Source organism: Physella acuta, unplaced genomic scaffold, assembly GCF_028476545.2.
Source record: "Physella acuta isolate Inbredline_101_S28 unplaced genomic scaffold, ASM2847654v3 ptg000166l, whole genome shotgun sequence".
Lineage (NCBI taxonomy): Eukaryota > Metazoa > Mollusca > Gastropoda > Physidae > Physella > Physella acuta.
In genome coordinates this window covers 676,998-704,412 of record NW_026731685.1, presented here as the reverse complement: position 1 = coordinate 704,412, position 27,415 = coordinate 676,998, and the positions used below count along the sequence as shown (strand labels likewise).

The window sequence follows — 27,415 nt, the reverse complement described above, 5'->3', positions numbered from 1 at the left end:
TTTAAAAAAAATTATTTTAATTGTTTGTAATTCTATTAGTTGTAATGTAAAAGGGCATTAATTGCTAATATTTAAATATGTAGATCTATTTAAACTTCAAATGTCAGAAAATAAAGATTTACTGTTGACTTGCCAAAATGTAGTTTGCTCTGTTTGATGATCAATATTTTATCTCTTTGGTAACAATTTTAGTGTGAAAATAAATTACAATAAATTGATCTTGTGTAATCAGTATTTGGTGTTCTAGTTTTAATTAGTACAATAATACCACAGCATGGCATGGAGGTTAACAGAAACAATCATTAAATTATGTTAATTCTTTTATTGTTTCAATTCTAGGTGTTAAGAATTAAATTTTGATAAATAATCATTGAAAATTACTTTGGTCTGAAGCGTCTTAATCACAAGTTTTCCTTTAATTAATACTGATATGTAATAAGGTTTTCACTTTCAATATAAAGGAAATGGTATATGCAAACACATTTCTATTGTCATCAACATATTAACATAAAAAGTTTAGATCATAAAATTATTATGACACCATAGCAAAAAGTTCTGAAAGGCACATAACCCTGACATTTCCATACTTTAAGAGATAAATATGATACTAATGTTTTTTCTAAATACAGCAAATAAAGTTGAATCGACTAAGAACTAGAAGAACTAAGTCTTAATTTAAAAAACAGAAAAATTAAATCATGTTAGGGTTGGCATGGTCGAGTCGGTAAAGCTCATGGTTGCTAAACCGAAAAGTCTCGAGTTCGAACCCTTGGGCAGATGAGGCTCGTTAGCTGGGGACAGCCACTCTTCTAGGAGAGACAACTCCAAAATCAAACAACTGCTGCCTTGTAGTTTGTTCTTGGTTGGACAATGGCTATGGAAGCAAATCCAAAAAGAAAAGCAGGCTGAAATCGGAGTCAATGGCCTCAATGGCGCATAACCAGTTGACACGTAATCCTTAATTGTGATGGAAGCATGGTCGAGTCGGCAAAGCTCATGGTTGATAAATTCGAAAAAAGTCTCGAGTTCAAACCCTCAGGCAGATAAGGCTCGATCCCTCCCAACACTAAAAATTAAGAACGAAGAAGAAGAAGAAATCATGTTAAAATAAAAATTGTATTAGTACTAGCACACAATATGATACATTTGTGAACAAATGACTAAATTAATTTTAAGACTACAACAAGACTTTTGTACAAAAAGGTTGGTTTTAAAATTTGTAATTGAAAAGAAAATACATTTCTATACAAGCTAAAAAGGTAAACATTTGGACACTTTAGTTGAACCTGAATAATGAAGCGTATAAATAAAATATTTTAGTTAAACCACAATAAATTTTATAAGACTATTTTCCTTTTCTTATTACTGCATTTTCATTAGATTCCATCGATGTAATTTTTTTCCCTTCTTCAAATGCTAACTGCAGTTTTAGCAAAGTGTTTGCCATTCGTTCAGCTTTTTCATCCCCTCCAAATACTTTTTTCATTTGCTTAAATTGTAATGCTTCATTATTTTTGTCTTGTTGCTGTCTCTCAAATTCCTGGTAGTTCTGATAAAAAATTATTTGTGTATTATAAAACCATTTAATTTTGATAAAAAATAAATAATGAAATATCTTTTTGATGAAAAACAAAAAATAAAAGAATAAATGAAAATTCTTTAATTTAAGAATAATAACAATAGACCATGGTTTTAGCAACAGATTAGCCAACTTGGAGAGCTTGATAAAATAAGCAATTAAGAGAAGGTTTTTAAAATCCTAACCATAAAAGCAGACTCTTTAAAGTGTTGTTGCATCTTGTCCTCTGCACTTTTCTGTCTTAAAGAACTTGTTCTGGTATGTCGTAAATTTGAACTAGGTATTACTGCTGATTTTGAGTATCTTTCCTTTTGAGCTTTTACTTTTAAATGATGCTCAAGACGAAGCATTTCCTCTGCTTCTTGAATTCTATCAAAGATATTCAAGTGTGCTTTTTGATAGGGCCAATGTGTGATTATCTTTAGTAGTCTCGTTCAGAATTTAAAATGAAATGCTTTAGAACAAGGAGGAATTTTGCATTAGGTTAGAAAACAAGTTAGGTAAAACCTTAAAGAGTTAGATCATTTCAGCCAATATTCTCCTTACTTTTATAAGACTAATCTGATAGAATTTTTACTACTATATTTTTTAATCTTACAAATAAGCATTAAAATGAACATAACCTTGAGAAATTACTTCAACTATCCAATATTAATGAAAGACTAACTTTTTTTCTCGTAGTGATCTTCTTTTTTTGACCTCAGTAAAACTTGGGAACATCTTGTTGCCACTGAGAGGTTGAGTTTGTTCCACTGGCTGTAAAGGAGTAACATCTGAATAATTTACCAAGGCACCGTGACCTCGTGGGCAGAAGAAATATCTTTTTCCATTGTAGATACCATTGTGGGTAGAGTATACTTCAATGTAACATACAAACAACATCACAAGTGAAAAAATTGGTTTCAAAAGCAATTTTAACAGTTCCATTTCAATAGCAATGACTACATTATTAATATTTAAAGTATATAAAAATAGTTTTGTTGTGGGTGTTACTAGTGTTACATTGCTGACAATATTTATTTATCTAATACCACAAATGTTTAAGAAATTTTAAATGAAGTTTAGACATCTATTATAGTAATAATAAAACAATTTAATTACATAAGCATATAATAATTATAATAGATTGACGACAGAAGCCTGTGGTTGTATATAACACGTTTAATTTGGGTCTAACTACCACGATGGTAACACACAGAGAGGACGGAAGGAAGTACACAAGGGACATCACTCAAGATAACAATATTATAAATATAACTAATACAGAAGAGTGAGTTCCCTTGACCTCACAATTATTTCACTCTATTACATCCCTTTACCCTTAGAACACAATAACACATCTCTCAATAGAACAATTGATAGTATCCTAAAATCACCAATTATATTGTAACATGAACACTATGGTAGATTACATCCTTACAAACAATGCACAATATGCTACAACATAATCAAAATACAAAACAATAATGTCAAAGTCCTTTTGACCTTTAGAATCATAGGTCTAACTTATTTGGGACTTTGATTGTCCTGCTTGACCTTCTCAGTGGTCTTTGATTTGGTGACTCAATATTCTGACCATCTGGATTCTCTATCTCAGGAGGTCTAGGATTTAAATCATTAACTCCAGAATTTACATTTTCTGACTCTAGACAACTTGGTTCACTCATATCAACAGAACTTGGTTGTGGAACAAACTGAGTTGGTGTGAACTGATCAGATTTGGTGGGATTGACAGATTCACACTTATTATCTGCACAAGTTATTTTTAACTTTATAAGACACAGGTCCTGTACATTGAACAATTTGACCTGGTATCCATTTTTCCTTTTTCCCATAATTTCTTAGATACACATTCTCATTAACACCAAATTCTCTTTCAATGAATGTTTGTCATGATCTAATTGAACTATTTTTGAATTGGCATCTGCAAGTATTATGCTATTATTCAGATCCTTAATTGACATAGATTTCTTTGATTGATCAATTTTCTCAGGTAATCTGATAGTGCTTTCCTGGTAACCAAAAATACTGTTTACAAGTAATATCCTGGACCATATCACTTTGCAACTGTCATTTAGTATTTGAAGTGGGTGTATTAAATGGCAAAAATCTTTTTTTTTTTCTTTCCTTTTGATGTTACCTTTTTAGTTTCTGTAAGTGCTAATGATGTTAGCAAAGTTGTTTGATGATCACATTCCTTCTTACTAATGTATTCTCTTTAAAACATTTGAAATTGCCATATCACCACAATCATTTATTAAGTTACAAATACTTTGTTTAGGCAACTCTGACTGATAATGGACTGCATCTTCTCCATCTTTTATATTATCTTCACAAAGGGTTTTATTTCTTATTTTATATGGCCTTAAGTCATCATTCACAGACTCTTCAGGCCAACCATTCTTACAGTACTCATATATTTTTATTAAGCACTCATCTTTTTGTGTTTCTCTTTTAATATCATTCACATTTATATTGGAGTTATCCATGATAGTGAAGAGAACAAATACATCTTCTGGTACATAGCTCAGGCTTTGGTTTTTTAAAGGTAATCTACTAAGACTATCTGCACTATTCTCAGATCCAGGTTTGTATTTCAATTCATAATTGTATGCAGTTAGTGTGATAGCCCATCTTTGAATTCTTGGTGAGGCATGCTCAGGTAGGGTTTTGTTTTCTCCAAATAAACCTAGCAATGGTTTATGATCTGTAAAGATGGTGAACTTCCTACCAAACAGAAACTTATGAAATTTCTTAACACCAAAAATGATGCCTAAGCCTTCCCTATCTAACTGAGAATAATTTTTCTCAGCCTGGTTCAAAGATCTACTGGCAAAAGCAATGGGTCTGTCACCCTTCTCATCCATGTGGGACAAGACTGCTCCTACACCATCTGGTGAAGCATCACATGTTAATATAAGTCTTTTCCCTGGGTCATAGTGAGTTAGTAAGGTGTCAGCAGACAAAGCCTCTTTTGCTGTATTAAAAGCAGCTTCTTGTTGTTTACCCCAGTGCCAAGTTGCATTTTTCTGTAGCAGCTTGTACAGTGGTGATAGTTTACCAGACAGATTTTCTATGAACTTTGCATAGTAATTTATCAAGCCCAAAAAAGCTCTTAGTTGTTGGGTATTTTCAGGTTTGGGTGCTTCTTTAATGGCTTTTGTTTTCTCAGGTTGAGGTCTGATGCCTTGCTTGCTTAATATATAACCAAGAAAACTAATTTCTGTCAGCATGAATTGACATTTATCTTTGTTTACCTTTAAACCTTTTTCACCAACAATTTTTAATACTTTATCAAGTGTTTTAAGATGTTCAGTGTCATTCTTACCAGTTATGTACACATTGTCAAAGTACACACAAACATTTGGAATGTCCTTAAAAATACTGTCCATGACAGCTTGGAAAATTCCAGGGCTAGATGATATGCCAAAACATAGTCTTTCATATTGGTAGAGTCCTTTATGTGTGTTTATTGTCGTATAGACTTTTGAATCTGGATGCAGTTCTAGTTGAGTGTAAGCATGACTAAAGTCTAATTCAGTGAATTTGTCTCCTCCTGCCAAATTCAAAGAAATTTCCTCAATGTTAGGTATAGGGTACCTATTTAGCTCTATTTGCTTATTCAGTGTAGTTTTGTAGTCTCCACAAATTCTTATAGAACCATCCTTCTTTAACACTGGCACAATGGGTGTCGCCCAATCGGAATAGTCTACCTTCTTTATAATGCCATTAGATTCCAATCTACTTAGCTCATTTTCAATTTTATTCCTCATTGCATAAGGTGGAACTCTAGCTTTGCAGTATCTTGGATTTGTATCTTTAATGCTTAACTTCACTGTTCTATCATTTAGTAAAGCTGAATTACCAAAAACACATTTATTTTCAGATATAACTTTATCTAGTGAAGTAAGACTAGATTCTTTTACATTCTTCAATGAACAAATACTCTCCCAATTTAACTTAAGATCACTTAACCAGTTCCTACCTAGTAATGGCGGTCCATTTCCTTCAACCACAAGAAGAGGAAGTTTAACACTTTGACCATTATAACTTACATGAACCATACACTCTCCTATTACCGGAACATTGTCACCAGTGTATGTTGTTAGACACTTGTGACATGGCTGTAGAGGCACTGATTTTTCTGTGACAGCGTCAAAATCTTTCTTTGTGATGACTGTTAGAGATGCTCCAGTGTCAAGTTGGAAGCTGATGCTCTTACCGTTGATATAAACTGGTACATTGATGGGAGCATGACTTATTGATTTAACAGAGAACAGGTTGAAATCCGGCTGCAAATCAATTTGAGCATTTTCACAGGTAGAGTGGTTCATTGGTTGGGTTAGGTAGTCTTGGTGAGAGTTAACATAGTGCTGCTTTTGGTTGCGGTACTGTCTTGACTGGCTAGATTTAGCAACAGACGAAGACTTTGCAAAGCAGGCCTTAGCAATGTGACCTTGCTCACTGCACTTATAACAAGTTGCAGACTTGAACTTGCATCGATGAGATGCATGGGGACCTTTGCATCGATGACATTTTTGATAATTATTACTAGATTTAGATCTAGGATTTGAACGAGCAGGGTGTTTAGCATAAGTTGGAATGCTCTGTTGGGGTTGATGTTTATTGACTAACCTGCTGTTTACTGCATGGATCTCTGAAGGTGCTAAAGATCTCGCCGCATCTGATGACTGCTGGAATGACATTGCAAGTTGTATTGCTTTTTCCAATTTTAGATCTGACTCGAGCAGCAACTTTCTTTGAATATCAGGGCTGTTTACACCTGTCACAAACTTTTCACATAATCTGTCAGACAGCGTTTCTCCAAATTCACAAAATTCACTTAAATGACGTAAAGCAGCAACATATTCTGATATTGACTCGTTTGGTTGCCGAGTCCTACTGTCAAATCTAGCTCGACATAGAAACTTTGATGGGGTAGGCGCATGGTGGTCTGTTAGCAATTTGCTCAGCTCGTTAAAGCTCTTGGTAGTTAGACTGGCTGGTGCGCATAAGTCTTTTAGTAGCCTAAATTGTTGAGGCCCTATGACTGTTAACAAAACAGCTCTCTTTTTGGCTTCTATCGTCACGTCGTTAGCTTCTAGGTAAAAGCTTAACCTCTCTAGGTAATCTTGAATGATTTCATCATTCGCATCAAATTCTTTTATTTGGCCATACAGCGCCATAATTCTAGAAATAATTAGCTAATAAGCTCTAGCAAACCTCTTTTTTGCGTAAGTAGGTGCTCTTTCTAGTAGATGTTTATCCTTCGTCGCCAGTTATAATAGATTGACGACAGAAGCCTGTGGTTGTATATAACACGTTTAATTTGGGTCTAACTACCACGATGGTAACACACAGAGAGGACGGAAGGAAGTACACAAGGGACATCACTCAAGATAACAATATTATAAATATAACTAATACAGAAGAGTGAGTTCCCTTGACCTCACAATTATTTCACTCTATTACAATAATAATAATAATAATAATACATTACAACAAAAAACAAACTACCATTGTCATAAAGGCAGATTCCCACTTTAATTCTGGGTCTTTTCAAATGCTCATCTGCATAACCAACAAACTGGACAACACCTAGTAAAAAAATATAAACAGGTGATTCATCTTACATCAATTCAAATATGAAATAGCAATTGTACACAATCAAAGTAGTAATACAGCATGCTTTATAATTGTTTTTTTTTACATCTGTAATTGTAATCAAATAGGTAGGCTACCAGAGATGTTTAAAAATGCTCCTGAACTATTTTCACATTCACAGCAAACACACTTCTAACATATTTGTTATAAGTTTAGAGGTTACCAGCATAATTATATTAATTAAAGCCAGAATTCTTTTTTAAAGTTTATTTTACTTTACATTTCTTTTATAAAGGCCCCTATAGGCCCTTCTTCATTAGAAAAAGTGCAGAAATGCAGATAGAAGTATAATTTGATAGATTTAGCAGTGGCACTTCTACTGTTTCAGTTAGCATTATGAAAGCTATACACTAAGAAGTCTAATTGAATTGGGTTATAGTTGGATTATAACACTATGCTGTAATTTTTAATATGGCTAACTTTTTATTGAACAGAGTCTAGCTTAAAATCTAAACCTAATATTACTGCCTGCAAGAACTTACCTGTAAAGCTCTAGACAGAGAAAGAAATGTTAAGAATTAAGTTTAGGACTAGGATGACTGCAGGTAGAGTTGATCTAAGATTAAGTACTTTTTCTTCCATGTCAACACAAAGAGCTAAAAGTGCAGACAGTAGATTTCTATAGTACAAAATTTAAGTTTGTTACAATGTGCAGCAGTCACTAGCCAAGTTTCCATATCCAAGAAAAATAAACTCAGGAAGATTTACCACGACATTGCTTATAATTATCACAATGAATAGCCCTTCCATCAACAAGAACTCTGTCACCCTTTTTTAATGATCTAGACTGAGATTCTTCTAATGTGGCAGATCCCTCAGAGCAGTGTTCAATTGCAGGATCTTCTTTTCTCTGAAACATTTATGAAGGACAGTGGCACTCTCTAGGTAAATGTAGGTAGTAGTAAACAAGAGATTGCTCTGTGAGGGAGCTAGGACTGTGTAACTGCTAAAGTGTATGCAAGATACTTTGTTAGATGGTTTGTCTGTTCCAGTTGTATCCAAAAGAATTATTGAAAGCTCTTAGAAAACAGCAGGATGTACTGAAACCTTTTTTTTAAATTAACGTTTGGTGGTGTGGGTGGTGGGTTCTGGCTTTTTATGTTGTGTGATAAAGGGGGAAGATTCAGAAAGTGTGAAAGGACACGTTTGAACTTTTTAAAATAATTTTTCATAATGAATTTTAGCCGTTAATTTGCATTTTTTTTACAGGCTTGCTAATGAATTGTTATACAAGTTGATCAGTATAAGTCTATCTTATAGCTCACCCAGCTATCTTAATATTTTAGAAAGAAATTAATATATAAAAAAAAACTATAAATTGCAAATTAGGGTTGGAAGGTAGGCTTAATATCATTTTAAAGGATGGAATCTGACTTTTTAAGATTCTGCAATAAAAATGTAGTCTAATAGGAAGTACCCTAAGTGTAACAATGTTCAGGCCAACAAGATGGTTCCTTTAAGGCGAGGAGGTCCTCATTGGTAATGAAAACCCTGCTAGTCTTGCAAATCTCCTGACATTTTTAACACAAGACTACACAGAAATGGATGCCTTTCCATCTTATACCACACAAATTTTCATAATTAATTGTATAACTATTAAATAAAATGTGATTGAATGGTAACAAGAAACCATAATAAACATCAAGCAATTCAGATTTGCACAGCTTCATTTTGTCATGATATGCTATGGGATAGAAGTCAAATGGGTGGTAAAAATCATCATTCATGGTTGCTAAACAGAAAAGTCCCGAGCTCAAACTCCTAGGGCAGATAAAGCTTGATAGCTGAAACAGCAATCCATCTTAGGAATCTTAGGCATCTAGGATATTTGGTAATCTTAGAATTTCAATCTAGATATATTGTTGACAGTAAATTCTGCCTAAGCTAGTTACTAGTTAGTTATGTGAAAGAATAGTGAATAAATCTACTGTACTATCTTCTAGTCTTGGTCTAGGAAGTCTAAACTGTCTAATTCCTAACAGAAACTAGCAGCTAGATACTAGATAAGTAACTATAATCTATATAATATAATATATAATAATATAAATATAATTATTATTATTTATTTATTAAGTTCAAAATAAATTAAATAAGACACTTCCTAAAAAAATAGGCCCCTAGCTGCTAGCCCTAGTTAAAATTAATAAAATACCTTTATATTCAATTTAAGTGGCATTATATTCTTTTAAAAGGTCCAAGTCAGAGAAATTCTCAGCGAGAAATAATGTTCGTTCAAGTGTCTTGTAAAACTTTTAACTTAAACTGTTCTAACACAAAAAATTAAGCCCTAGCTTTATACTTTATAACACTTGTAATAGTGTGTTTATGCTTCCATGACACCAGTTCCGGTTCAATGTCGCTTAAAAGATGAAACATAACTAATTATATTTTGTATTCTTAAATATAATTAAGACTATTTAAAAAGAATTTATCTTGTCATTATATTTATATGTATTTTTTTAATGTTAATTATTATACTTTTTATTAATAGTAATAGTAGAGTTATAATAAATAGTATGTATATTTTAACAGTCATAAGCTTACACTAACAAATGACTGGTGACGAGTATTGTACATTTTAGTAAGCTATTTTGGAATCTAGATTAGATCCTCTAGTCCAGTTATTGTTAGATCACTTTTATCTAGATCTAGATCTAGATCTAGATCTAGTTAGTAACTGTAATGTTAATTCTAGTGTTAGATCATAAACGATTTCCCATAATGCTTGTTTACGAATGCCTATGAGTAATTCTGTGAAATTTAAGACGAAGTCAAACAGATCAAGGTAGAGTGTAGAATAAGATAATCATAATAATTATTAATTAATAATTAATAGTTAAGTTAGGCCTACTAGATTTCTAGATCTAGTGTAGTCTAGAATCTATCTAGAATGTAGATCTAGATTACTTTACTGTAGAATTAGAAATTGGTAATCTATCGTTTTAGGTACGTAAAATCGGCCGAGACTAGATTCTAGTAATGTGAAAAACAGGTGACTCCATAAATTTTAATAATTAGGGCCTATTTAACATTTTTGGAGGATTTGTAAATGTTTTGAAAAAATGTTTGTTTCATTTGTTGACATTTGATGATTTATGTACCTATTTTTAAACAATTGTATTAGCTAGGCCAATGCCGCTGCCGAGAAAATCGGACAAATCGGCTTTTCCCTACCCCCTGCATGTTTAACTCTGTTTTTTTGCATGCTTTTATTGTGTATATTAACATGTTATACATCATTCTGTTCGTAATTGAATTACCTTTTTAACTGTATTAGTTTGATTTCTCTATTATTTCAGACGTTGAAGAAATCGCAGATTAAATCGCATTTTTTACCCTCCGCGGCGACGTGCCGATTAGGGAGGAGGCTTTTTCACCTTTTTAAAAGGGGGGTGTTACTTGGAGTCTATAGACTCTGTGAGTTTTCGTACTACAACTGTGAAACTTGGTAGAAGAATAGATTAAATGTACACGTATAACGCTCAGGGTTCTTGGTTAAAATATGTTAAATACTTTCGGAGATATCAGACCGCAAAGTTAAACTAAGTTATTTGAGCTATTTATGGACCGATTTTTTATTTGAACCCTGAGCTGTATTCCTGAAATCTCGACGTTTATTAATATGTATGATATGTCCTATAAGGCCCTATAATAAGGACGTCTATAGACTTTGAAGTGGACCGAAAATATAAACACGACGCGCCGACCGCTGTCCGACTGAACCGCCCTGCTGTGCTTCAAATCGCCGTCTTTAACCTGATGACGCGTTACAAAATTTGTATACACGTATCGAGTTTACGTACTACAACAGTTAAATTTGGCAGACGAATACATTAAATGTAGACGTATAATATAACGCTCAGGGTTCGTGGTCAAAATAAGTTAAATACTTTTGGAGATATTGGACCGCAAAGTTGAACCAAGTTTCCCGGTCTATTATTGGACATATTTTACATTTGAACCCTGAGCTGTATTCCCGAAATCCCGCCGTTTATTTTAATGTATGACATGTAATATAGCACCTCGTAATAAAGCCGTCCATACATTTTAAAACCGAACGAAAATAAAAATTAACGCGTCGGCCGCCGTCCGACTGATTGGTGATCTACACATCGTGTGGCACAGCCGAGTGTGTGGTCACGTGACGCTAGGCGCTTGATCCGATTGGATGAGACTATAAACAATGTCTAAAGATAGATACATGTGTTCCCGTGTTTGACTCGACGGCTACTTTATATTTATAAGCACACAGACATGTTGCATAACTTTGTCTTAACCCATTGAAACGTCAAACAAAAGTTGTGTTAGTATTTACGGCTGAAGACTAATCGTCAAAATTAATCTTCTTTAGAAATTAATCCGAATAGCTTCGGCCCGATCAAACAATGCTGTGATTCGTGTAACGTTTCATTATTGTGTACATTACATTTTCGTAAAAATGGCTTTAAAAATAAATTAAATTATATCCGGGGCTCTTTTCTACAAATTTTAATACCACTAGCTTGCCAAATCGACCAAAATGGGGTGGGGTGGATGGGGGTAGCCACTGACCATCCTACACCGTATGTAACACCCATAGCCTCACCCCGCCCCCACTAGTCCGTGACGCGACAAGCCGACGAGCATCGCTTTTGATGTTGTATAACACCCGTACGGTACACGGTGGTTTCATACCCCACCTCCCTCCCCCTTCACTTTGTGGAGTTGATGTTACTAACCCTCGGGCATAGATCAGGAAATCTTGCCAGACTTTTGTCTCTGAGATTACATAATATTCATCTGACATGTTCATCGGGTTGGCCGACTAGCCTATTCAGCGGTCGTGTTTACGTAATAGGGCAATAAAATTCGTTGGTCAGAAGACCTGGTTACCCACATGTCTGATTGAACTAAATCTAGGCAAAAGCTGGTGGTGGTACACGTGTCTGTGTATAGCCAAACAGGGTAGTCTTACACAATTTCTAGAATCTACTAGATCTACACAGTCAAGCACTCAAACACATGCTTTTTTCTTAAGAAAGTTTTTAATTGTAAAAGGGCTACTGGTAGGCTTACAAAATACATAAACATACTTACTACTAGCATAAACATTGGGCATAAATATAAATTTATGTTATGTATCTATAACTAGATCTATACCTTGTGCAAGTTTTAAAAAAAAATATTTTCCTCCAAAGTTTATTTTATTGACATTGTAAAAATGATTAACTTTAATATGGGTAATAATATTACGTAATTACCATAAAGCACACTCTGATTCTGATCAAACACATTTGTAACTAGACTAATTCTATAGCAAAAAGGATTAAGATATTTAAAATAACAAGAAATATAATTATAATGAGATAGGCCTTTATTTTTGGAACAGAGTAGGCCTATAGTATTGCACATAGATTACATAACATCTTTTAAGAAGTTACATAATCACAAATTTACTATAGCATTCTTCTCTTTGTATTGAAAAACTTGATTAGTTATATTTTCTTCTAGTAGGCTATTAACTTGAAGTTAACTGACAATGAGCAAACGTGATTTTAAAACAAATTCATGGTATATTTTGAGCAAAGGGTGGAATTACATAACCTTAACATTTGATAGTTATGTAACAATGTTGGACCATTTCAAATCTACAATTAGCTTGAGCATATACAAATGTCATATTTTAGATTAAAACAGCGTTACATTTAAAGAATTACTTCTTATCACGTTGATTATTAGATGTTTAAAAAAAATTTAAAGGGGGGTATTACATAATCTATGAGATTAGTAGGTTGAGTAATCGAAGGACACTTTTTAAAATAGCATCATTGGATTCAGCATACAAAAATCTATAAAATGTCTTAAAATTACATCAATTGATAAAGTATTCTGGCTTTTATACCACTTTTAGTGAAAAACGCTTAAAAATTTGGTCCATACCCTCCCAGTATTTTTCCTCTTTCAGGGTCTACCCCGGTTGTCTGAAAAAACTGCTGTTTTTTAATGACTAAAAAATTCATAACTTTTTTGTTTATGGTCAGATTTTGAAAATTCAAACTGATCTGTAATCAGATTGACAGCCCCTATCCAAATATGTAACTATTATATTGTTTTACTGAAATTAAATTTTTGCATTGGCCTAGCTAATTGTATTAAAACTTTTCAGTAATAAATGAAGACTAGCGATGTTTTCATTAGAACCATGCTCATTTTATTTAGCAGCCATCTTGTTTAAGTTATTTTTGGTAAAATTATAGTGGAGGATTCAGGGGAAGCCACTCTATTTTACAGATGGCGGCTGTTTGTATAGCAAATCTTGTTCGCAAACACTGCTGTTAAAAGTTAATTCCCGGCCTATATTGATATATTTATTATTTAGCCATTGATTTTGGTTTATGATTCAGTTATCTATAATATTTGACACAAATATTTCACAATAATATAGTAATATAGGCCTAATTCTATAAAAGCCTTGACAATGAGGTAACTTTTTTTTTAGCCGTGGCCGATTTTACGTACCTAAAGCGTTAGATTACCAATATTGTTTATTGTATGGCCAAGGCTATTCCCAGCCTCAATACGGCTATTCCAAGTCGGTGAGGTATAGATTAAGAGAGCAGTGCTATTTTTTATTGTGTTAGGCCTATATTTTCATAAAAAAATATTATGGTTTAAGTTTTGTTTAGCTTTTAGGCTCATGTCTGCTATGTCGGTCGTAGATGATCTGCTCATTTATCATTGTGCACTCTAGTTAAATCTATCTAGTCTAATTAATAGATCTAGTAATTTTTAAATAAATAATATTAATTATGCATCAGTTTAGTTAGTAGTTCACATTGCTATACAACTGTCAATTACCATTTAAAATCGCATAGAACAAATATCTGGTGAAAATAATGTCCTTTTTAATCAGCTATAATTCAAAGTTTCACCATTAAAGCTAGGTAGATAAAATTTCAAACTATTAGATTGTATGTGAAGAATTCTTTTAACTTTTTTACAATTTTTTTTACAATTTCTGATGACTGGAAGTTGCATGTTGCTCTTAATTCTTGGGAACATTATATTTAATCTTGAACTTGAATACTGTTTTAGTTAGGTGGATGAAATTTCATACATAATAAGTATAAAATCTTTAACTTGGATTACTCTCATATTTTGAGTGACCACCTAATCAGAAGTGGTACTTAACTCTATTTCCTGTTTTTAAAAGAAAACAGAAGTATCTTTTTCAATTAGAAGAATGACTTTTTATAAATAGGTATAAGATCTTATTCTCCTGATTTTATTAAATATGGAATGATTTTTGGTGACTGGAAGCATAACTTCTATCGGACTGATTTATTTCAAACTTTTCCCATAGTTCAAATCTCTATAACAATGAACTGTGACAATTAGATGTTTTAATTAACTTTTTAAAAATTAAAGTAATTTTCTGCTCACTTATGCACAAAATGTTTACATTCATTTGGTGCATAATTCTTTTTTCTACTCAATTCTATTCTATTTTTTAAAAAAGCTATTGAAACACTTTTATACCCAGATTGCATTTAAAGTTCCATCTCCCTCACTGTTATACGAGAAAGGGGAGCTCAGTCAGTTTTTATTTTCCTAAACAAAGAAGCAACTAAACTATTGGCCTAATTATCCCTTTATGAGCTCTAAATAATGGATTAATTCAACTCTAACTCTGATGGAAAGTACCATAAAATCATGCATACATTTAAAAAAAAAATATTTTTTATATCTCATAGGAAATTATTTCTGGTGCTTGACAATCGACTGTTATTTTAAATAATAAATTCCACTCACTATAGTTTATGCTTAAAAAAAACCCATGGCAACATGTTTTATGCTGTTACCCTCCTGTTTTTTTTTCTGAACAAAGTAGTTGCACATTTCATTAGCAGCAATGAGACAGCTTAGGTCAAGTTGCTGAGCAAGCACTACCATCAGAACAGTAGAAAATAAAAAAAAAAAAAAAAAAAAATGTAACCACATTTTAGGAAAAGTTCACATTTAATGCTGGTGAGAATGAAAAAACCTTATGAGAGATCTTCTGTTTTACTATTAGTGTGCCATTTTTGCCCTTATTAAGATTGTCATAATAGTTTTATCATAACCTTGGCCAAAGTGTATTGTGAAATAATAAGCACTTAAAAGCATTTACTAATACAGGCATAGAATACAACAGAATGTAAAGGAAATAGTGTTAAATAAATCAATTTTAAAAATCAATAACAAGTAGTTTTTGTAGCTTACATTTTATAGTAATTTATTACCACATATGCAGGGAATTCAAATTATTGTTTATCCCATATGCAGTGTCTCTAAGTGCTTTGTTCACATTTAGTTCTATCATATTGACATAAAGTGTAGACACACAACTTTAGCTGCACAATTGATCTCAACCCTTGCTTTTCCCTTGGTGATGAAGTTGTTGATTAATTTCTTGTGATGTCTTTTATTTTCCCCATTGACTAGTAGTTCTGGCCAGCAGCAATGACTGTTCAGCTAAGAAGCCTAACACAAGTAGGGTAAGGCACTGCCACTTCAGCCACCCTACATTTTTCACCCAGATATTTTGACTTTTTTTTATCCAGCATATAACTAAGCACAGTTTGCTTTCTTTTTTTTATCCTGTAATCCTGTAAATTACAATTTACATGCTAAGTTAGGTATTGAACTGTGTCAAATTTATTTACTACTCTTTAAAATATTCCTGCAAGTGATACAGGGCCTTAAATGCATGAAACAAATAGTTTTCAATACTTGAATTACTTGTGTAATTTATAATATACCAATCAATTCACCTGACAACTATATATGAGAACAATGTACTCAATAAATGGTGTATGTAAGCTATTCATTTGCTCTAGGCTATATAATACCTCCCTTAGAGATAAGTATAATGCAATAATTAATGCAGCCTAAATTAACTTCATATTCTGGCTTCATTTGTGAGGCAAATGAAGTAAAGTGTGATGATTCGTTTAGTAAGAACTTTATTTTGATATTACCATGTACACTTGTAGCCTACACAGATGGCCAATAGCTCAACCTATCATGTATTTTTCCCATTTAAAAAATCTAATTACCTTTCTTATTGATATCTGGTACACAAGCAATTGTTTTTATTAACCCATTACCGTAGAACTTCCAGTCTAATATATTTCCCCATCCAGTGCTATTAAACCTTAATCTCCACACCCTGTGCTGATAATTACTGTTACATTCCAATTAGCCATGAACTAAATAATTAGCTACATTTGACAACCTGTTCTACTGTGGTGGCCCTGTTTTCATCAAATGTTAAACCCTTATTTCTCCCATAACATCACACAACTATCACCTAATGAAAGTTTACACTTTAAGTCATGGCTTGCTTCATTTGTAAAAGTTAAAAAATAGTCTTCTGTAGTTTATAATTGCTCATTTTAGCTTAGATATCAAATGGATATTTTGCTGTCTTGTTTGTGGTTTAACAGTAAGGCTTCCTTGATTTTTTCACCATCATTTTTATGATTAGAATTTCATTTTTCCATTGCAATTGTTTTCTATTTATTCAAAGGTTATCTTTTAAAAAATTTAGTAGATCTGATAACATTTTATCCAATAAAACTACTGCATTAGGTATTTTTTAAAATAAAATATTAGTCTATTGTGAAACAAACTTTACAGTAATATATTAATATCAGTAATAATTATATTTTTTCTGCAATAACTTTGTTTGAATGGCTGTTGTATTCACAATCTTTAAATGTATAATTTATACGTCAAATGAAAACATACATTTTACTGAAATATATCACTTGTCAACTATTACATTTTGCCACTTTTTCTGTTCTGCTTCACACAACATATTTGAATTTGAAAAAAATTTAATGAGTGCCTAATCTGAATGTGTATCCATCACTAGCATGATTGTTAAGTGACTGCACTATGGAATGAATGTTTTAATCTTCTTGATTGTTACATACTGAATCTTTTTTTTTCTTCACTGGAATCAGAAATTGAATATTATGATTAATATATTAACTGAAATTATTTTATAAAAGGGTAAATTTAGTTCCAGCATTTTGTGTTTAAAATTTTTGGATAGGTTTTGTAAATCTGTTATTGTGTTGGCTAAAACATGTGCACACGTAAACTGTTTAAAAATATTATTTTCTAAAGTGTGTTTATTTGAATCATCAGATATACAAGTAGTTCAGAAGAAGAAGAAAATGGTGTCTGTCTTGACACTGTGCCCCTAATGTGTGGTGACAGCTTTGAGATGGATGAAAGTGACCGCCTCGTCAATGAAAGACGCAGGCGGTCTAGAGGTATCTTCAATCATCTCTCACAACGATTGTCCAATTTCTGCACAAAGTGAGTAGAAACCGACTTAAGATCGTGGAATTCTTTGAGTCATTGGATTGCCTGTATAGAATGTCAGAAGTGTAATTTTTTAAACATTTGTAATAATGTATTAGGAAAGTCTAACTTCACCTTGTTTCCATATCAGTGTTAGCACCACAAATGATTTCATAACACACTTTGTAAACAACCTTGAATCCATAATACAAATTGTAGTCTGTAAGATCTCATGACACACTGGGTGTAAACAAGTCATGATACTGTGTAGTTTCCTGTGCCAGTCTGTAAGATCTCATGACACACTGAGTGTAAACAAGTCATGATACTGTGTAGTTTCCTGTGCCAGTCTGTAAGATCTCATGACACACTGAGTGTAAACAAGTCATGATACTGTGTAGTTTCCTGTGCCAGTCTGTAAGATTTCATGACACACTGAGTGTAAACAAGTCATGATACTGTGTAGTTTCCTGTGCCAGTCTGTAAGATTTCATGACACACTGAGTGTAAACAAGTCATGATACTGTGTAGTTTCCTGTGCCAGTCTGTAAGATCTCACACTGAGTGTAAACAAGTCATGATACTGTGTAGTTTCCTGTGCCAGTCTATAAGATCTCATGACACACTGAGTGTAAACAAGTCATGATACTGTGTAGTTTCCTGTGCCAGTCTGTAAGATCTCATGAGACACTGAGTGTAAACAAGTCATGATACTGTGTAGTTTCCTGTGCCAGTCTGTAAGATTTCATGACACACTGAGTGTAAACAAGTCATGATACTGTGTAGTTTCCTGTGCCAGTCTGTAAGATTTCATGACACACTGAGTGTAAACAAGTCATGATACTGTGTAGTTTCCTGTGCCAGTCTGTAAGATCTCACACTGAGTGTAAACAAGTCATGATACTGTGTAGTTTCCTGTGCCAGTCTATAAGATCTCATGACACACTGAGTGTAAACAAGTCATGATACTGTGTAGTTTCCTGTGCCAGTCTGTAAGATCTCATGACACACTGAGTGTAAACAAGTCATGATACTGTGTAGTTTCCTGTGCCAGTCTGTAAGATTTCATGACACACTGAGTGTAAACAAGTCATGATACTGTGTAGTTTCCTGTGCCAGTCTGTAAGATCTCACACTGAGTGTAAACAAGTCATGATACTGTGTAGTTTCCTGTGCCAGTCTATAAGATCTCATGACACACTGAGTGTAAACAAGTCATGATACTGTGTAGTTTCCTGTGCCAGTCTGTAAGATCTCATGAGACACTGAGTGTAAACAAGTCATGATACTGTGTAGTTTCCTGTGCCAGTCTGTAAGATCTCATGAGACACTGAGTGTAAACAAGTCATGATACTGTGTAGTTTCCTGTGCCAGTCTGTAAGATCTCATGAGACACTGAGTGTAAACAAGTCATGATACTGTGTAGTTTCCTGTGCCAGTAGTTTGTGCTGACACTGTGACCAGCTGTTGCATGAACAGCTTATTCCTTGTAACATCCCCATGACTTGTATCACTGCCCATGACTTGTATCACTGCCCATGCTTTAAATAAAAATAAAATAAAATCATAGCAGTAACTTGACACCTGGCATTAAAAAGTGCTCTTATGAATCTTTTAACATTGCTGTTGACTATAGTTCAAGATGGTTTCAAGTTATCTTGTAATAGCATTATTCATCAAAAGCTTGAATAGTATACTGCGTTGATAATAAAGTTGTAGTGTAACTTTTGACTTGTGCCTTGGCTCAGCAGTTAAAAAATGCAACATCTGTGTACACTTTATAGATCTCATGTGTTTTGACACTTGAACAGCCTGCTCACTTGTATTGATATTATTTACTGTACATTCTTATTCATTTTTGTAGGGAAATACAAATGTGTTGACATTTTTAACAGCTTCAAAAGTTACGTCATTAATTATTGTTATTATTTCATAATTGATAGAGTATTTTTACATCATAAATATGTATTATTTTGTAAATACTTTGACACATAGTTTAGATCTAGTAGTAATAGTATAGTATGCTCCTTTTTGCATTATTCATGTCTGTTAAATATAAACATTATAATAGTGTTTTAATGTAGGTGTATCCTAAAATGTACCCACCACTTTCAAGTAGATAGTAAGATTTTAAAAAGAAAAACAAACTATTTAATTGTTTGGTTGTGTATGAGTTAATAAAATGTATCAGTCTGTTGAAAAAACTCATCCTGGAGGAGAAACTGCAGGACAGTTTAGGTAATTCAAACAAGAAGTCTGACCTAGTCTAGTTACTTGATACACTCAATGTATTCTTTCATCTCTCTGCACTTCTGTACATCTACTTTCTTATATAAGTCTGGCCTAGTCTAGTTACTTGATACACTCAATGTATTCTTTCATCTCTCTGTACTTCTGTACATCTACTTTCTTATATAAGTCTGGCCTAGTCTAGTTACTTGATACACTCAATGTTTTCTTTCATCTCTCTGTACTTCTGTACATCTACTTTCTTATATAAGTCTGGCCTAGTCTAGTTACTTGATACACTCAATGTATTCTTTCATCTCTCTGTACTTCTGTACATCTACTTTCTTATATAAGTCTGGCCTAGTCTAGTTACTTGATACACTCAATGTATTCTTTCATATCTCCGCGCTTCTGTACATCTACTTTCTTATATAAGTCTGGCCTAGTCTAGTTACTTGATACACTCAATGTATTCTTTCATCTCTCTGTACTTCTGTACATCTACTTTCTTATATAAGTCTGGCCTAGTCTAGTTACTTGATACACTCAATGTTTTCTTTCATCTCTCTGTACTTCTGTACATCTACTTTCTTATATAAGTCTGGCCTAGTCTAGTTACTTGATACACTCAATGTATTCTTTCATCTCTCTGTACTTCTGTACATCTACTTTCTTATATAAGTCTGGCCTAGTCTAGTTACTTGATACACTCAATGTATTCTTTCATCTCTCTGTACTTCTGTACATCTACTTTCTTATATAAGTCTGGCCTAGTCTAGTTACTTGATACACTCAATGTTTTCTTTCATCTCTCTGCACTTCTGTACATCTACTTTCTTATATAAGTCTGGCCTAGTCTAGTTACTTGATACACTCAATGTTTTCTTTCATCTCTCTGTACTTCTGTACATCTACTTTCTTATATAAGTCTGGCCTAGTCTAGTTACTTGATACACTCAATGTATTCTTTCATCTCTCTGTACTTCTGTACATCTACTTTCTTATATAAGTCTGGCCTAGTCTAGTTACTTGATACACTCAATGTTTTCTTTCATCTCTCTGTACTTCTGTACATCTACTTTCTTATATAAGTCTGGCCTAGTCTAGTTACTTGATACACTCAATGTTTTCTTTCATCTCTCTGTACTTCTGTACATCTACTTTCTTATATAAGTCTGGCCTAGTCTAGTTACTTGATACACTCAATGTATTCTTTCATCTCTCTGTACTTCTGTACATCTACTTTCTTATATAAGTCTGGCCTAGTCTAGTTACTTGATACACTCAATGTATTCTTTCATCTCTCTGTACTTCTGTACATCTACTTTCTTATATAAGTCTGGCCTAGTCTAGTTACTTGATACACTCAATGTATTCTTTCATCTCTCTGTACTTCTGTACATCTACTTTCTTATATAAGTCTGGCCTAGTCTAGTTACTTGATACACTCAATGTTTTCTTTCATCTCTCTGTACTTCTGTACATCTACTTTCTTATATAAGTCTGGCCTAGTCTAGTTACTTGATACACTCAATGTATTCTTTCATCTCTCTGTACTTCTGTACATCTACTTTCTTATAGAAGTCTGGCCTAGTCTAGTTACTTGATACACTCAATGTTTTCTTTCATCTCTCTGTACTTCTGTACATCTACCCCTATATTTATCCATTCTTGTTATCTCACTTGGCAGCTGTTTGGGGAAAATTTTCTCAGTTTGTTGTCGAGAGAAGGAGCTGCAGCCTCGTGTGGTCCACATTGGTCTGGGAACTTTTCAGACTGAGAAACATCCACGCAATGTTGTTCGCAACCAGAAGTACAGCATTATCACCTTTATACCCATAGTAAGTGGCTGGATATTCTCACCCCTATACCCATAGTAAGTGGCTGGATGTTCTCACTCCTATACCCATAGTAAGTGGCTGGATGTTCTCACTCCTATACCCATAGTAAGTGGCTGGATGTTCTCACTCCTATACCCATAGTAAGTGGCTGGATGTTCTCACTCCTATACCCATAGTAAGTGGCTGGATGTTCTCACTCCTATACCCATAGTAAGTGACTGGCCATTCTCACCCATATACCCATAGTAAGTGGCTATTCTCACCCCTATACCCATAGTAAGTGGCTAATCTCACCCCTATACTTATAGTAAGGGGACATACATTTATAATGTCCAAACGGAGGGGTGAAGGGGGGTGTTAAAAAATCAACTTTTGTGGACCCATGTGGACAGGGGGGGGGGGTTCGGGTCGGTGCAGATGTCCACATGTTGAACTTAAGGTCGAAGTACTAACATGTTTAAACAAACATAAAGCTCGTATCGTGCACGTAAAAAGTGAAATCAAGACGACATTGTTCGTGTTAAAGACCTCTAGATTCTACTTTTGATATTTAGGCCTAATAATAAACATTAAAAACATTAAAGCCGTATATCTGTTATTAGGTACACAATACATGTTATTGAAATTAGTAGTAAGTTTTGCGAGATTTACTAAATTTTTGTAGAAGTCCACATGGGGGACACAAACATTTTTTGTGGACGTCATAAATGGATGACCCCTAACTAAGAAAATGCACTAACAGTTTGCTATGTTCCCCCTCAGGTATTATTTGAACAGTTCAAATTTTTCTTGAACCTGTATTTTCTCATCATGGCCTTATCTCAGCTTCTGCCAGAGCTGAGGATTGGGTACCTCTACACCTACTGGGGACCTTTGGTAAGCCTCACTTAAATTCCTTTTTTCTTTGGCACAATTAGTTTTTTTTATTACTCAAGTTGTATCGTAGAAAAAATATTAACAAACTTTGGAAGGACATTGGAAGATATTTTTTTCTGTTTCTTCTAGCTTTCAAATGATTGGAATCTTGTTTGTTCCATTTCTTTTGTTCCTGTAGTTTACTTGTATAGTTTTATTTGTGCTGTACAGGGCTTTGTGCTGTTTGTTACTATGTGTCGTGAAGCCCTAGATGACTACAGAAGATACAGGAGAGATAAAGAAGCCAACTCACAGAAGTATAAAAAGTTAACTCGTGACGGCATCGTCAGAATTCCCAGCTCTGACATCCAAGTTGGTCATCTGATTATTTTAGAAAAAGTAAGTTCATACAATAACTTTAAATAACTTTTAGAAAAATATTTTTATTGCAGATTTTCAAGCTTTTGCTTTTACCATTTACATGATCATTAATTAATACCTCACCATTTACAAGATCATTAATTAATACCTCAGCATTTACAAGATCATTAATTAATACCTCACCATTTACATGATCATTAATTAATACCTCACCATTTACTTTATCATTAATTAATACCTCACCATTTACATGGTCATAAATTAATACCTCACCATTTACAAGATCATTAATTAATACCTCACCATTTACAAGATCATTAATTAATACCTCACCATTTACATGATCATTAATTAATACCTCACCATTTACTTTATCATTAATTAATACCTCACCATTTACATGGTCATAAATTAATACCTCACCATTTACATGATCATTAATTAATACCTCACCATTTACATGATCATTAATTAATACTTCACCATTTAGAACCAAAGAGTGCCTGCAGACATGGTTTTACTGAGAACATCTGAGAAAGATGGAGGCTGCTTTATCCGCACAGATCAGCTGGATGGTGAGACGGACTGGAAGCTGAGGCTAGCTGTACAGGAAACACACAGGCTACCATCTAATGTGGTCAGTTTTCATTCACATTTTAAGTCAGTGATTGCTTGTTTTATTAGTTTTTAATTTCATACCACAGTTTTTTGATTCACTTATAAAAAAAATTAATTAAATAATTTAGAAAATGAACTAGATGAGTTTTTGTTTAATATTATAGGACATTTTGGACATCACTGGTCAAGTTTATGCTGAAAAACCTCAAAAAGCCATCCACAGCTTTGTGGGTACCTTCACTCGTGTGAGTTAGTTTAAATATTGGGAGCTTTAAGCTGTTTTGATAAAACATGTTTTGTAATCAACAATTTTTAATCTTATATAAAATACATTATTGTACATTAAATTTGTGTTAAGTAGATTTCTAAAACAAAACATGTGTGTGTAGTTATGTTAAAAGACTAGCATGTAATTACATGAAGTGTTTTAATCTAGACACACACAGATGTTGATGTGTGTGACTGAAGACAACACTACTCTTGTTTGCCCTAAGTTTGATTCTGTCCACTTCCAGAGTGATTCAGGCACACACAGATGTTGATGTGTGTGACTGAAGACAACACTACTCTTGTTTGCCCTAAGTTTGATTCTGTCCACTTCCAGAGTGATTCAGGCACGGTGCATGAGGACTCCCTGAGTATAGAAAACACGCTGTGGGCCAACACTGTGCTGGCATCAGGAACTGCTCTGGGTGTTGTCATCTACACAGGCTCAGAGACCAGAAGTGTCATGAACACATCTCAGCCTAAAAGCAAGGTGAGGAGACCATTGCAGGGTCCTAATGTAGGAGTTGTTTTTTTTTTAAATTACCCAATCAACTTTACAGTGCTGCCTACTTGTACAGTTTTCTCTGTAGTTTCACAATTTTTACAATGCTATGGTTTTGTTAAAACAGATATGGCCTTAAGTTATGGATAGAAGGTCATTGTTACTTGATTCTTTTTTTTTATGGTAGTAACTTTTTTATTTCCATTTTTTAGACTGGGCTGATAGATCTGGAGATCAACACATTGACCAAGCTTTTGTTTCTTGCTGTCATTATTCTCTCCCTTGTCATGATGATCCTCAAGGTAATATTTCTGTTGCTTCTTCTACATGATTTAGCTCAACATTACTTTGTTGTCTGTTTTTTTTCTAATCTGTTAATACTGATCCATTTTTATTTTAGGGATTTGGAGGACCCTGGTACCGTTATTTCTTCAGATTTATTCTTCTTTTTTCCTATATCATCCCCATTAGGTATGTTTATTATGTAGAATTTGTTTCATGTTTAATAAATGACTAAAGGTGTGTGAAGAAGTGGAATGAATAGCATAGACAGATTTATATTTATTCTATTTACATGAACAAACTCTCAAAAAGTCTCCAACTTTTAGCTTTACAGTTTGCAAACTCAATTTTTTGTTTTTCTCTTGGTACATCAGCTTGCGTGTTAACCTAGACATGGGTAAAGCATATTACTCATGGGTGATGCAGCGGGACAAGAACATTCCTGGGATGACGGCAAGAAGCACCACAATACCTGAGGAGCTCGGCCGCATCACATACCTGCTGAGTGACAAGACCGGGACTCTCACGCAGAATGAGATGGTCAGTACATTGCTTTGATAGTCAATAGGTTGTATTGCTAGTAAACTTGTTGTTTAGATGATCAATATGTTGTATTGCTAGCAAATTTGCTGTTTAGATGATCAATATGTTGTATTGCTAGCAAATTTGTTGTTGAGATGGTCAGTGTGTTTAGAAAAATGATGAAATTAGATAAAAATCGTGATCTTTATTTTCTTAGGTTTTCAAGCGATTGCATTTAGGAACTGTGTCATTCACACCAGAAACTATGGATGAGGTAGGATTTATAGTTAACATAATTTATAAAAATGGTTGTTTCTAACTAGAAAAAAAAAGCATCAATAATGACAAGCTTTTATGTGATAAAGCACTAAAATGGAGAAAATAAATGATTTTCTTTAAATATATTATAATACTCTGCTATTTAAATAACTATAAAGAAAAGAGAGGGCTGCTATAATATGTATTGGATACTTTTACTAATATTTAAGAAGTGATCCACACTTTTCTTTATAGTTATTTAAATAGTAGAGTATTATAATATATTTAAAGTAAATTATTTATTTTCTCCTTATTAGTGCATTATTACATAAAAGCTTGTTATTAAAAAGTTCTTATGCATTTTTTTCTGTACTTTAAATTTTTTAATACAATAGAGTTGCACGACTAAAAACTATTGCGCACCTAATGAACATAACGGGATTAAAATAGTGCACAATAGTTGGATAAGACTACCTACACATTTCTGAAAATTGTAACTAATTCATCAAAATTAATTAGTCATCCAGTTAAGTCAATTTTAAAGTCATATTGCAGTCATCAGGTCTAGACGCACGTGATGAATTTCAAAGAAATTGGTTAGAATTGCCCAAAATTTGTGCTCCCGATTTTGTCTAGACAGACAGGATTAAGACTATAGGAAGCAAGTTAAATAAAAGCTTGTAAAACAAAAATTGAGAGATTTACTCTATTTTGAAAAGTAAATTTTATTTTAAAATTTTCTGCAGGTTATTTCACATTTGAAGACATCCTACTCGGCTTCATCTACCACTGCAACCCCAACACGCACATCTGGGCCAGTGAGGCGCAATGTGTTAACTAGAGTGGTAGAAGCTGTGCGGGCCATAGCACTGTGCCATAATGTCACACCTGTTTTTGAAGAGTCCACTAATGGAGATGTGAAGAATGATGATACAGAAGCAGATCAGCAGTTAAAACAAAAAGTCACTTACCAGGCTTCTAGTCCAGATGAGGTAAGTCTTAACAAGATTCTAAGAGTGTGTATTGAAGACAGGACAATGTTCTCTCTTGAACTTTGTTTTGTAGATTGCTTGGTCAGCTGGTCATTTAAAATCTTGCAAGTAAAAATGTTATCTGTTGAACTTTATGTTTTGTAGATTGCTTGGTTAGCTGGTCATTTAAAATCTTGCAAATAAAAATATAATCTCTTGAACTTGATGCTTTGTATATTGCCTTGGTTAGCTGGTCATTTAAAATCTTGCAAATAAAAATGTCATCTCTTGAACTTGATATTTTGTAGATTGCCTTGGTTAGCTGGTCAATTAAAATCTTGCAAGTAAAAATGTCATCTCTTGAACTTGATGTTTTGTAGATTGCCTTGGTTAGCTGATCATTTAAAATCTTGCAAATAAAAATGTCATCTCTTGAACTTGATGTTTTGTAGATTGCCTTGGTTAGCTGGTCATTTAAAATCTTGCAAATAAAAATGTCATCTCTTGAACTTGATGTTTTGTAGATTGCCTTGGTTAGCTGATCATTTAAAATCTTGCAAATAAAAATATAATCTCTTGAACTTGATGTTTTGTAGATTGCCTTGGTTAGCTGATCATTTAAAATCTTGCAAATAAAAATGTCATCTCTTGAACTTGATGTTTTGTAGATTGCCTTGGTTAGCTGGTCATTTAAAATCTTGCAAATAAAAATGTCATCTCTTGAACTTGATGTTTTGTAGATTGCCTTGGTCAGCTGGGCAGAGAGTGTAAATCTGGCCCTTGTTAAAAGAGATCTGAACTCCATCACATTGCGGACACCAACTGGTGCTCTAGCCACCTACACCATTCTACAGATTTTCCCTTTTACTTCAGAATCTAAAAGGATGGGAATAATTGTCAGGGTAAGTGGGTGATTGGAATCCCATTACTTCTGTGATAGAAATCACATTACTTCTGTGATAGGAATCACATTACTTGTGTGATAGGAATCACATTACTTCTGTGATAGGAATCACATTACTTCTGTGATAGGAATCCCATTACTTCTGTGATAGGAATCACATTACTTGTGTGATAGGAATCACATTACTTCTGTGATAGGAATCCCATT

At 33.5% G+C, this 27,415-nt stretch overlaps 2 protein-coding genes across 6 annotated transcripts in view; one reads left to right on the top strand and one right to left on the bottom strand.

Annotated features, from left to right (window-relative positions):
- Positions 1-33: 33 nt before the first annotated feature.
- On the bottom strand, positions 34-9,588 carry LOC131936082 (uncharacterized). Its single transcript, XM_059292940.1, has 6 exons — positions 9,396-9,588; positions 7,952-8,093; positions 7,097-7,177; positions 2,247-2,436; positions 1,765-1,948; positions 34-1,549 (listed from the first exon to the last, which is right to left on the bottom strand). Exons 1-6 carry the CDS (start codon positions 9,417-9,419, stop codon positions 1,346-1,348), a joined length of 825 nt encoding a protein of 274 aa, XP_059148923.1. The 5' UTR covers positions 9,420-9,588; the 3' UTR covers positions 34-1,345.
- A 226-nt stretch (positions 9,589-9,814) lies between these two features.
- The window catches only part of LOC131936039 (putative phospholipid-transporting ATPase IIB), a 28,707-nt gene continuing 11,106 nt past the window's right edge, over positions 9,815-27,415 (top strand). The window contains exons 1-15 of one of the 5 annotated variants that reach the window (XM_059292862.1): positions 9,910-10,028; positions 15,710-15,759; positions 17,420-17,593; positions 21,498-21,648; positions 22,411-22,524; positions 22,735-22,902; positions 23,375-23,521; positions 23,667-23,747; positions 24,107-24,259; positions 24,484-24,573; positions 24,672-24,742; positions 24,928-25,093; positions 25,293-25,349; positions 26,080-26,325; positions 27,045-27,206. In XM_059292862.1, coding sequence (XP_059148845.1) covers positions 15,725-15,759; positions 17,420-17,593; positions 21,498-21,648; positions 22,411-22,524; positions 22,735-22,902; positions 23,375-23,521; positions 23,667-23,747; positions 24,107-24,259; positions 24,484-24,573; positions 24,672-24,742; positions 24,928-25,093; positions 25,293-25,349; positions 26,080-26,325; positions 27,045-27,206 — 1,815 coding nt within the window. In that variant the 5' untranslated portion in view covers positions 9,910-10,028; positions 15,710-15,724. Of the gene's footprint in view, positions 9,825-9,901; positions 10,029-15,706; positions 15,760-17,419; positions 17,594-21,497; positions 21,649-22,410; positions 22,525-22,734; positions 22,903-23,374; positions 23,522-23,666; positions 23,748-24,106; positions 24,260-24,483; positions 24,574-24,671; positions 24,743-24,927; positions 25,094-25,292; positions 25,350-26,079; positions 26,326-27,044; positions 27,207-27,415 lie in introns of those variants that run through there. The other 4 variants (XM_059292863.1, XM_059292861.1, XM_059292864.1 and 1 more) reach the window with 4 other exon arrangements.

Coding starts and splice junctions, on each gene's coding strand:
- LOC131936082 (XM_059292940.1), bottom strand. CDS start 9,419: ATGCCACTTAAATTGAATATAAAG. Junction 8,094..9,395: donor CACTTAAATTGAATATAAAG/GTATTTTATTAA, acceptor TAAATGTTTCAG/AGAAAAGAAGATCCTGCAAT. Junction 1,949..2,246: donor AGATCACTACGAGAAAAAAA/GTTAGTCTTTCA, acceptor TATCTTTGATAG/AATTCAAGAAGCAGAGGAAA.